The sequence below is a fragment of the Microchirus variegatus genome (genome assembly GCF_963457635.1).
Source record: "Microchirus variegatus genome assembly, chromosome: 8".
Taxonomy (NCBI): domain Eukaryota; kingdom Metazoa; phylum Chordata; class Actinopteri; order Pleuronectiformes; family Soleidae; genus Microchirus; species Microchirus variegatus.
In genome coordinates, this window is record NC_139809.1 from 28096074 (window position 1) to 28109261 (window position 13188).

Sequence of the window (13188 nt, forward strand, 5' to 3'; positions counted from 1 at the left end):
CATATGAAGTTACTCAATTTCGATTCTGTGAAGTCAAATATATATATATTTTTTTTTTAGTTTGAGCAAGGTTATACTTTTTTCAGTGCTGCTATGCATTATAGTTCTATAATTCTGCAAGCATAGTTAAGCTATTAGAAGCTCAGTTCTGCAGTGCTTTCCAAAGAGCAACATTAAAGGGTCAATGTAGTGTTTAATTATCTTAAAGGGATAGTTCGGAATTTTGGACATAAGACCTATTTTCCAACTCAGCCGGTGTGATGGAGATGTCTGGAGACGTTTTCAAGAAATTTCATTCAGTTCTTCTAGTTGCTAAGTTCGCTGATGCTATGGCTAGCGCAAGTCAATGATACAAGTTAGCATGGCATTAAAAACACTCATACCGACTCCAAAGTGCACCCGAGGCAAAACGATTGTAACGGCAGACTATCGATGTACATATCTGTGTTGATAGAATAATATTTGAAACAAAACTAACGTTGCATCGCATGAACACCGGCTGAGTTGGAAAATAGGTCTTATGTCCAAAATTCCGAACTATCACTTTGAGTCAGTGAATCATACACAAATGAAAGAAAAAAAAATGAAAGTAAGGACACAGTACCTAGTAATAGTTTTGGAAAGTTGGACGTCTCGATGTTATGATAGTAGATGATAGAGGTGATTCCAGCCATGAAGGCCAGAGCTGCCGGCATGTACAGGTGGAGATGGAGAGATTGGCTGAATCTGCAAAAAATGAATGTCAGATAGAGGAGAAGAAGGATTAGAGTCAGCACAATATGACACAGAATTATGTATTTACTGTATGTTTCAGTCACTGTTACGCAGGAAGATGGAGCATGAATAATGCAAGTCATCATTTTAACATGCATTATTATTTGTGAATGTAGATGCAATAAACCTGTGGAGGAAAACACTTGGATGTGCACACATTTAGGTAAATGCAGAGAGACAAACATAAACAAACATCCAGGGATTTCGAGTAAAGCACTGAAATCAGCGTAAAAAATAGCAAGGAGGAAATAGATGGAGAGCTCTTCTGTTTACTGAAGTAACAACCAAACAATCATGATTATATCCTGGGCCAGTTTGAGTGGATGCATCAGACAGAACAATAGCAAGGGGGTGGATTCTCTATCAATATGTGGACATTTTGTTGTTGCTGTTCATTATTTGAAGATAAAGGAGAGACAAACACGATTTAGAAAATTAGGGGGGGGGAAAAAATCACACCTTCTTTGTGTTAGAATGTAATTGGTGTATAAAGATGGATTTCATGTGGTTGGAAACGCTGTGTGTCAAAGGTGCAGCTGGCACGGATGCTAAGAAGCTATAAATATAATATATCAGTTTTTTTTTTAAAACGTACAAACACAAAAACAGCAAACTATGTATTGCTACATTTCAGCTATCACTGCAAACACTGATATGCTACATTCACCCTTAGTGTTCACACTGCATCCATGGTAAATTGCAGTGTACAACTCCTTATATGGACATCCTGGGGGTGAGTGTTTATAGGTCACATATTCAGGCTTTGCAACATTTGTTTTTTTGGTCTTCTCATGTGTTGTTGAGTCAAAGTTATGATCATTTTTATATTGCATTTTAAGTAGTGATATAAAGTAGCAATAATTGTGCAGAAGTCTCAAAATACAGCTTTTTTTCCATTTTTGTTCCTAAAAACGTGCGAACGAGTGAACTTTAAACTGTGACCTATTGCCAAATTTCACAAATTCAATCCGAGTACTTTTTGTTCAGGTGTGTTTATATACAGTAGTTGGTGAATTTGATGAAATTTTTTTTCATCAGATTGTGCTGAAAAAAGGGATATAAGACACTCTATATTGCACATTCTTATAGCCTATGTATATAATGTATGTCTAAACATAGTAATGGGAAAAAAGCAGCTGAAATGCTCTGTGTTCTAAGGGTTTTAACTCTTACTCAGTAGTCAACTGCTGCCTTGTTGCCTTTAAAACCCCATATCATAATGTCATTACCAATCAGATCAAGTCAGTCCAAATTACACTCTCACATGCTTGTTTATGTAAATGATTTACTTGAAGTTAGAAATCTATATCTGGAAATAAAAGCAAGCTCTAAAATGATATTTGACACAGCTGTTAATGTTCATAACAGGATTTATAATGTCATGTTCTCCTTTCAGTTGAAGCACAGCATTCCCCCGGTGAAACGTGTGTTTTTGTTATCTGGAGACAGAGATGATGTATCGCTGTTAATGATGTTAATTGTATTCTCTCATCTCAGGTGTGAAACACTCAATTAGACAGTATGAGCCAGCGAGGAACCCATAGTCGCACAACAATGAAGTCTAATGATGGCATTTCAGAGTCCACATGGATTAACGACAACATTTTTTTCCTCACAATGAGGCGACAAAGTGTAAGACGCACCCGTCGGAGACGATGCCCTCTGCAATCTCACAGACGAGGACGAAGAGCAGGACGAAGGTGAGGAGCCAGCGTAGGTTGTGACCAGGAAAGTGAAGCCATGTGCTGTGGTGGATGTGGACCTTTGAACTCTGGCTGCCCCAACCTCAAATAGGAGACAAGGAAATTAACATTAAGACAGACACTGTTAGTCTTCTGCTGATAAATGCAAACTAACTTAGACTGGTGTGACATAAGCATTTATAGAATAGCTGTACATTTGCAAATGAAAAATATAACTTTGCATAATTTTGACTTAGAATTCCAGTGCAGAACATCATCGCTCCCCAGAGTTATTACAAAAATTATATTTCTCTCTCTCCCACTCTACACACTGTCATAGTCAAAGAGAGAAGAGAAGAAATACAGTACTTTGAATCGAGTTAGTTCTCTTGTGACGTATCGTTACTTGTCCAGACTGTATCTAGGAAACTTGGAGCTGCATGGTGAAGGAAACAGCAGCAGCTGCAAATTTGCAAATGAAAAATATAACTTTGCATAATTTTGACTTAAAATTCCAGTGCAGAACATCATCGCTCCCCAGAGTTATTACAAGAAATATATTTCGTTTTCTCTCTCTCCCACTCTACACACTGTCAGAAATACAGTACTTTGAATCGGGTAAGTTGTCTTTTGACGTAGCGTTACTTGTCCAGACTGTATCTAGGAAACTTGGAGCTGCATGGTGAAGGAAACAGCAGCAGCTGTAAATGGTAAATGGCCTGTATTTATATCGCGCTTTTCTAGTCTTGATGACCAGTCAAAGCTGCTTTACGCAACGGTTTTTCCATTTCATACAGCGCACCTATTCTATCACTCATCTTTCATACCCAGATCACACGCTGCTGACACACCCGTCAAGAGCAACGTGGGGTTAAAGGTGAAGTAAGTAGTTTATAGTGCCATCTAGAGGAGAGGCTGAAATTTACAACAAAGAACTGCTCCTCTGCTCACCCCCTCCCTTCCCTGAGCGCTACGGTATCCTCAGCCGGTCAAATGTCGTCCTCGTCGTCTTTCTCCGTGTCAGCAGATGAGGTTCGTGAGGCGAGGGAGAGGGCGAGCTACCGCAGCCGTAGCAGACGAAGCGGAGAGAGTGGAGGCGGGACTTCCGCTACATTGTAAAGCGACGCTTGATTTGTTCTCTCGCGTTTGTCCTTACAGGCTCCGGTAGAAACATGGCGTTGTGGCAATGCAGTAGCGGCCCGCGACCGTGTTATTTTACATGACTTTTTGAAACACTACGAAAATGAAACAAAGAATATTATACAGCGACTAGACAATGCAGGAGCACATAATATGTATAAAAGAGTGGATTTTGGGTTATATAAACCCATAAATACTACACAGTGTCCCTTTAGGTGTCTTGCCCAAGGACACACCGACATGTACACTCGTGGAGCCAGAAATCAAACCCACAACCTTCAAGTTGAAAGACGACTCGCTCTACCACTGAGCTACCATCGCTCCCATCTGTGACACATAGTCAGGTGTTCAGGGAGCGCTTCATTGCTGTTGTGAGAGCATGCACTGAAAAGTCTAAGTTTATTTTTAGCAGTAGAATCCACTCCTGAAACTCTTCATGGGCATGCCTTTGTGTTTTAGCCACAGTGCTGCAGTATGAAGGTGTCTTGTTTTAATTTGCCATTTGAACTGTGTGAGCTCCTATGACAATGGTTTGGCTGTTCATTTATACAGTATTTAAAAGTTGTGTTTTAATGCTGTCTATGCAGCACTGAATAACAAGAGAGCGAATGATGACGAGTTAATGTTGATTTTCCATGACTCATTTACATGGAAATGGTTTTAAATAGAAAAAAAGACCTTTTATCTTTGCACAATCTTGACCCGATGCTTTCTCCTCCGCATGCAACAATGAAAAACAAGCGCTAACGTGAACTAGAGAAAGCAACTTCTGAGGAAATCGCAGCGGGAATGCTGCCTCCTGCCCGAGCTGAAGCCAATATGGTGAATGATATATTGAAATGATGAAATTGTTGAAATTCAAGTGAATGTCTGAATTTTTAGAAAGAAGAGTTGTGCAAAATAAGGGATTGAAAGTATAGGAAAATATATCCAAAATATGAATACATCCACATCCGCAAAGATGAAATCATGACGAGCAGAAAGGAAAAGTAAAAAGATGGAGAGACTTGGTTCAACTTGAAAGACAAAGTAATGAGAGTGGAGAGATGGCTGTGAGCCCAGGATACTTCACTCAGTTATTTAAGCTCTATTGTGGCTATAGATCGTTTTCCCTTAACCCCCTTTTTAGTTTAGACATAATGTGGTCATCAATATGAGGTTTGTTTTATTAATGCAAGTCACTGTTGTTAAAACGCAGCCCTCTACTAATCAAACTGAGCTAATGACTCCCCTGCTTTTGGCACCATATGCTCTGGAATAGTTAATGTTGGCACTGACTGGCAATCTCACAAACCTCCTCTCTTACAAACACACAGTAATTGATGTTATTGTATATATTATTATTATAACACACAGATTTCCTTCTGGGAAATGTAGACAAATGTCATATAAAATCACAAGTTTGTTGATAAATGCGTAAACCTGAATTTAAAATTTATTTGAATATTTTATTCCTGTAAAGTACCTGTTCAGATTTGTACAATGATTCCACTGTGTTGTATTCATTCCACTGTTCCTTTTATAGTGACATTACATGCAGCATCATGGTGAAACATTGACTATATGCATGACCCTGGCATCCTGAGACTTATTAATCCTGTTGGTAAAACCTGTGTTTTACCACTATTGACAAAGTACCTTATGCAAGGTTAGAGTTAATGTCATTGACAGTTTGCTAATATATAAGACTGACATTCAGTTACATCGTTCCAATCCAAATGCCCATGATCACAGATCACCGTTTCCCCCTGTTGTGACTCGGTGAACGAACACGGCAGCATTTGTAAGAGCGAAGAGGCACAAAGCTGCAAGGCATTATGGGAGCAGCAGAATGTGGTGTATCACCAGGACTCCCACTTGGGAGTTTTTGTCAGCTCATGGTGAACTGAAAAGCTTTCACACCTCTGAGGTCTTTCCTTAGACTTTAGAGAAAGCGACACGGCTCAGAGTGACAGGGGAGACTGCAGCTGATGGCTTATCCTTCAACAATGTAGCCTCATGACTTTTTCATAGGAATGTAAGGCTTCGTAAAAAAAAATGAGACAAAAAAAAAAAGTCATGCTACAGTCACCCGCAGTCTCATATCTTAATGCAAAACGTCAGAAACACGATATCCTATAATATAATATAAGTCACTGACTTCAAAGAAGCCTGGTGAGCTTTCATGGCTCTCAGTTCTTCAGTCATGTACAAAAAAAACCTTGTATAATCAAGATTTGGAAAGGCTATTCTTAGGCATAAAGGCATTATCACTTTTTTAGAAGCTGCAAAAAGATGAGAAAATGTTCCAACACCAGCATTTAAACACACTGTGTTACAGTCCATCCATCCACCCAACCATCCATCCATCCACCCATCCATCCACCCATCCTCCATGCATCCACCCATCCACCCATCCATCCACCCAACCATCCATCCACCCATCCATCCATCCATCCATGCATCCATCCACGCACCCATCCATCCATCCATCCATCCACCCATCCATCCACCCATCCATCCATCCATCCATCCATCCATCCACGCATCCATCCATCCATCCATCTAACCATCCATCCATCCACCCATCCATGCATCCATCCATCCACCCATCCATCCATCTATCCACCCATCCATCCATCCATCCATCCATCCACCCATCCATCCATCCATCCATCCATCCATGTATGCATCCACCAATCCATCCATCCATCCATCCATCCATCCATCCATGCATGCATCCATCCATCCATCCATCCATACATACATCCATCATCCCATCCATCCATCCATCCATGCATCCATGCATCCATGCATCCATCCATCCATACATACATCCATCATCCCATCCATCCATCCATCCATGCATCCATGCATCCATGCATCCATCCATCACCTAGGACAACATTTTGCAAACCTATGGTTGGCTTATTATTAATTGTGACCCAATTCACAATATAAATTGCAACAGGAGTCGCTTTTTGCATATAGAACACTTCTGACTATTTTGCCTGCCCTCTGTAACACCTAATACTACTATGTTGAGTTGAGAGATATAATTGATATCTGATATATGAAATATACACACAGCACAAAAGGTGATAGCTGTCCTCATATTGCAGGCTGTGGGATCCAGATCCAGTTTCGAGGCTATTTTAACTATTATTATTAGCAGTAGTACTACTGTTTTTATTGTTATGCTATGACCCTAACCCCTCACCCTGATACCAGTATCATTTTAATCAACAATTTATGCTGCTGCTGCTTGTATAACTGACATTGTAGTACTATAAACATGTCATAACTGATTCAGAATCGTCTTGTCCTCGCCTCTCCCTACTTTCTGTCCCTCAGCTCTTCTATGTCCCCAACTTTTACTTTCAAGGTAGTTTTTTTCTCTCTCTCTCCACTAATGCCGAGTGTTTGCTCATTGTGTAAATTGTCGGGTTTCTCTTCTCTCTATAATATTGTAAAGGTTTCTGCCTTACTTTGTATAGTGACTTGAGCTAATGTATTTTGTGATACGGCGCTACACAAATCAAATTGAATTAAATTAAAATCACCATGATGTGTCGCCAGAGATCGAGGAAACATGCTAAATTGAAGCACTAGCTTCACTGCACAAAAGAAATGAATTTTAAAAATGACTCAATAAATGATATTTAGCAAGCTGCAAACTCTATCTGTATCTGTCTACACTGCCACTCACCCAGTAAAGCAGCTGGTAGCACTTCTACACACAGTATGCCGGCACAGTGAGCAAAGAGCAGCTAGCTGCTACGTGTCAGAAATAATAATTAACACTGGACACAAAAACCATTGGTGCTTTCCTAAAGAAAGTTTTGACCAGAGAACAAAAATGCAGTTGTGCAGGAGAGATGCTTTCAAATAGATGTGGAGAGGTGAGGAAGTTCACGACAGACTTTTCTCCAAGATATGGAGGCAAAACAAGGAGCTTGAGACAGGGTTAGCAAATGCCCTCTCTTTCTCTTTCTTTCCATCTGCTTATAAAAAAAAGTGACTTATGTAGATGTGCATGAACACATTGCGCCACAGGGTGAAAGTGCAGCACTTAAATTGCATATTTTCAGAAAAACTGGCAACCAGGTCTCTGCAAAAAAAAAGTACCACAACCAATCTGTGGGTCCCAACCCAGTCTTTAAGAATGGTCTATTCTGCTTGTCCTTCACACAGAGGAAGCTAAAGCCACAAGGTCAAACTACTATTCACTCTCACATTTACTCAAACAGGCACATACACAATCCCCATGTTAACTCCAATCAGCATGTCTATGGGAGGACGTTGGATTACCTGTATGAATAAAATATGCAAACTCCACACAAAACCAATGACCTTCTTGCTGTGAGGCACTGGTGCTAACCAGATAGTAGGGCTGAATGGTTGTGAATAACTATCTAATTGCAATTATTTTTTGACTGATATTGTGATTGCGATATGATTTGTCTGGACAATATTTAAGCTAAAAATGCTAATTTGACACACATTTTGGCTGTAAGGAATATTGTGCCTCCTGTGATTTAAGAATCGCAGTGGGCCGTATTGTGATTTTGATCAAATTTCGATGAATTCAGCCCTAGTTCAACCCTACCAGAGAGCTTGCGTAATGTTTTCTTCCGCTGCAAACAACAACCGTTAACATGTGGGGTGACAAAGTGCTTTCAAACAGACACATCACACACATGGCGACTGATATGAGACGGCACATGAAGAGGCCAGAGCGTGTGTGACTGACGGCAGCAGCAGAAGGTGTGCAGCGACACAGAACTCATCCATTACTCTCTGATGAGGACACTAATAGAATAGAATGGCCAGCAGCCTGCAAGGGGAGCAATAGAGGTGTAACCTACTCTCAGGAGTTATGGCATCTGCTCACCTCTGCACACTACATTCCATCACAGGAGTCATATTTCCCCTGCAAAAATGCTTGCAACACATTATTATATCCTTGTGTCCTACAGATCAGCCATTCTCAACCTTGGGATCGCGAGATGATTTCTGGGGGTCGCCAAATCATTTTGATAAAATATAATTATTTATTTAATTTTTCAATCAAAATTAACGTAGCGTCCGATCAGACGTTAGAATGACGACGAGCGGTTGGGCCGAAAAAGTACACTGGATACACCAGCTTTTCACCACCTGACCGCACTTTACAGACTGCTTTCCCGGCATGCGCACTTAACTGAAAAAAAAAGTTTGCGTTATTTGTTTACATTTTAACCGGCTCAACTACCAGCAATACGATGGGATGTATCGACAATTGTCGGTCTATTACTCACGTGAAAAGTTACCCTCTCGATGCTGCTGTATGTTTTTCAAAAAATCCAAAAGTGTTTTTCTAAATAAATACTAATAACTGGTGTGATCATAAGTGCTTGTCTGATTTGTAAATGCAACGTAGCCAACGGTGTATTGATCAGGCGTTGTTTCAGCACCGCGGACAGTGCTTTATCCATCATATCCATCATGCGTTCACACCGGTGTGTGTGTGTGTGTGTGTGTGTGTGGTGGGGCGGGGAAGAAATTAACACTTAGTTGATAGAATGTCTGCAATTCATTCATCACATGCAAAAGTAAAGATGTCTGAGACTGTGAAGGGCAGAGAGAGAGAGAAATGTGGAAGCCCATCAGTCTTAGTTCAGCTACTCATTATTTGAACTGGTGCCAATGAATCTGAACACATATCTTAATGAGTGTTTGTGTGGGGAGGCGTGGTGTGGTGAGGTTAAGGTGCTCACCACCCAGTGACACTCACCAATGAAGAGGATGGGAAAGGTGATGAAGAGGAGGAAGACATGTGGCACCACATTTAGCGCGTCCAGGAAACAGCCATTGTTCAGGACCCCTGCGTCCACATTATAGGCCATGGAGTTATTCTCGTTCCCACAGAACGCCAAGGACATGGTGGAACCGGGACTCTGCAGGGAACCGGGCCAGAGGAAAAGGAGGAGGAGGAGTAGAAGGAGGAAGAGGGGGAGGAGGACCACAAAGAGAGACAGATAGGTTTAGAAGCGAGGTTCTCAGGGCATGTTGTCTTTTCAAGGCAAAAACTGTAGTAGTAGAGCGCGGTAATTCCCAAAGTGCTCCCTCACAAATCCAGCTTCCAAATATCAGCAGAAGAGAGAGGGAAAGTGTAAGGGAAGGGAGAGGGAGAAGGAGGTCAGAGACAGTCACAGTCCAGTGCAGCAGTGGTTTCCTCTCCTCTTCGACAGTCTGAGCAGCTTTCCCAGCCGTGCTGGTGAGTTACATCTGCATCCCGTTCGCCCGCAGCCCTGAGACATCCTTTAAAATCAGAACCTCGACTCGTGCACAGCGCTGAACAACTCCACTGGAATGCACGGAGACAAGCTCACGCTGCATGCATACACACACTCGCACATGCTCGACAGCGAGAGCAGCGACGGTTCTCTGCAGTGCACCTGCTATTCCTGTCTCTTTGCAAAACACTAGCTCAAAGTCGACCTTGGGAGACAAAAACAGAGGTGGGAACGGTGTGGAGGACGGAGCTGCAGAGCCACTGAAGGTACTGTAGTAAGGAAAGGGCGGGAAGGACGATGAATGCTGTGGAGAGAGAGACAGTGGAGAGATAGTGGTCCAGCCCCTGAATGGGTGCTGTAATCTATATCCCAACACCACATTTTTTTGTGGAATTATGTAACTTTACCTCTGAGTCATTTTATACAGTTGTTGCTATTGTACATGCTATCTCTCTTATTCTCACTCGCAGGAAAAAAAAGCAATTGCTGACTGAATAACTGGGCTGCATATATATAGGGGTTTAAAATATTGATGCATTCCTGAGATGGATGAATCGTGCGTCCAGTGTTCCAGGGAGAATTCCCACTGCAGCCAGTGGCAGCTGACTCATACATAGAGATCAAACAAAGACACACATGGGAACAGATTTTGATAATCAATGAGTTTAAAGCCTTTTCTTGCTAATTTAAATGACTTACCATCAATGTAATGAAAGACGCGCAGTTTTCTGAAAGGCTATGAAGCTCTGGACAACATTGAGAACTACTACTTTTAAATTCTACCAACGTCTTTGAAAGCTGCTCTCTTTGAAACAACAGGAGCTTCCTGCTTCATCAATAACAGGCAAACCTGCAGCTGAGTGGACGGCAATTACATTACACAGTTGTAGGTAAGGTCAAAGGGCTTTTAAGAAGCAATGAACCGTGTGGGAAAGAGACATGATGTGTAGCTGAAAGTGAAGCAAATCCTGATGACTTTAATTTAATTTAACACAAGCACAACAGCTCTGTCACTTCTTGACACATCGTCTATTTCACGGTAAATGGTAACTTGGTGACTCACAACTGCTTTACAATACAGTTCTGCTTCACTCACACATTAATACAGCGCATCTATGTGCAGCGCTTTTTCTATCACACATTCACACACATACCCATTCACACGCTGCCAGCACTAAGTGTCTTTGGAACACACTGGTATGTAGACTAGAGGAGCCAGGAGTGGCAAGATGACAATTCTCCATCTCCTATCCATCCATCGTCTACTGCTTTATCCTCCACAATCTCAGCTGAGGGACACACTGAGATTAAAAATCTATTTTGCAAGAGTGTCCTGGCCAAGACACAAGGTGGACACAAACATCAAAATCACTCAGCATCCAAAACTGCAAACATTTCAAGGTTACAGCTACAACAATAAAACCCTACGTCAAAACATCTACAGTCAGATGGTCCAATTTCCCCTTAAAAGTGTTCAATGAGACCAACTCATTATGTTTCAAAGTTTTCATAAACTCGGTTCTTCAACTGTGTCGCCCCATAAACCATTACCAACCACCATGATATTTTAACACGGCAGAGCATAACACAGGCTTACAAATTGCAACATAAAGCAAAGGAAAAGGGAAGGATCTGTATTGTAATTATAACAACAATTACAACAGATGGAGGTCAGATGGAGGTTTTGATCAGAGCAGCTGCAACTGAGAGCGCCGCCAAAATGGGCCAAACACACTGGGTCTACCATTCATACATGTTTTTCGAACTGGTGGAAACCCATGCAAACACGGAGGGAACATGCAAACTCCACACAGATAGGAAATCAAAACCTGAAGCAACAGCACTACCAGTGCTAACCACTAATCCACCGTGCCCGCCTCACTAAGCCACTGTGCTGTTGCACTGACTACAGAATTGTATTTCATCTTACAATAAACTGCTTCAGCCGCAGTCTATGGCGGCTGCAGGATAACTGACGGGGTTGTAATTCTGTGCTGCCCTACATCACAGATCAGCACTGTCTATTACCCAATTGCCGTGGGACAGTTGAAGCTACAATCATGTGTTGCAAAACAAATGAGAACAATAACCAGCATATTCTGACTCTCACTGGTGCAATAACTGTTTAACGTGCATATCATAATACATGTATCCATTATTTGTTTCTTCTTGTTTAATCCATTGTAAGTACATTTTTAGAAGGCAGTATTCTGCAGCGACCATTGATCACAGAATGTCTGCGGCTGTTTCTACTTATGCCTGATTTTAAAGATCCAGCGTATAAGAATTAGTGGCATCTAATGGTGACTGCACTCTTAAAAATAAAGGTTCCAAACGTGTTCTTCTACACGGGCTGAGGTTCTACCTGGAACCATTTGTTTTTCAAGGGTTCTTGGTAACACTAACGGTAAGAACCATTTTGATCCGGAGAACCCTTTAAAACCCCTTTCCCTGAAGAAAGGGTTTTAAAAGGGTTCTTGGTAACACTAAGGCATTGGTTCTCAAAGTGCGGCCCGGGGGCCAATGGCGGCCCGCAGAATCATTTCATGCGGCCCTGGATACAGACCAATAAGTGTAAACAAAAATACTGGGTATTTACCTGGTTTCTATATGGTGAATTTTAGTGTATTATTGGGTTATAAGCTGGTAATTAGCAGGTAGCTACAGCCTCAATTACTAGCTATTTACCCAGTAAATATATGGTAACAGAAATGTGTTACTACTGTAATTAGAAGGTAAGAACAATGGCCAAAATACTGGGTAATGCTTAAATTACATTATATTAACGCTTATATTACGTAACGCTTAACTGTAGAACTGCAATCTGGTCATTAATATAATTACAAATGAGATTTATTTCTGTTTATTTTTCTTTGGCGGCCCGATGTTGGGTTCCTAAATTGGCCCTCAGGTATCAAAACTTTGAGAACCCCTGCACTAAGGGTTCTCCTATGAGGACAAGCTGAAGAACCTTATATGGTTCTACTTAGCACTTTTATTTCTAAGAGTGTACAGAAACGTAAGACTCCGCTAACCCCTCTATTTTGAAAGTGGTGTCAGGGAACAATGGTGGCCTTCACATACCAGAAAGGATGCAAACACTCTTTCACACTTCAATCTCCCACTCTTGCTGCCATTTCCTCCTTCTTCTTTTTTTTTTTAGTAGTTCAGGATCAAAACAAATCAGCCTGGAATCATCCATATTTTTTGACATCACAAACTATAGGGTCTAGGAGTTACGGTAATGAGAAGTATGCCAAAACCTGTCGGCGATGACAGGATGGCAACAGAAGAGTTAATGTTACACATTGGACCTTTAAATAATACATTAGCCA

General features: G+C 41.3%; 1 protein-coding gene across 2 annotated transcripts in view; it reads right to left on the reverse strand.

Annotated features, from left to right (window-relative positions):
* Positions 1–13188, reverse strand: part of abcc8 (ATP-binding cassette, sub-family C (CFTR/MRP), member 8) — a gene marked incomplete at both ends in the record, with an annotated part of 85337 nt that overhangs the window by 71561 nt on the left and 588 nt on the right. For both annotated transcript variants that reach the window (XM_083894134.1, XM_083894133.1), the window contains 3 exons: positions 605–726; positions 2418–2559; positions 9352–9514. In XM_083894134.1, coding sequence (XP_083750260.1) covers positions 605–726; positions 2418–2559; positions 9352–9514 — 427 coding nt within the window. The remainder of the gene's footprint in view (positions 1–604; positions 727–2417; positions 2560–9351; positions 9515–13188) is intronic.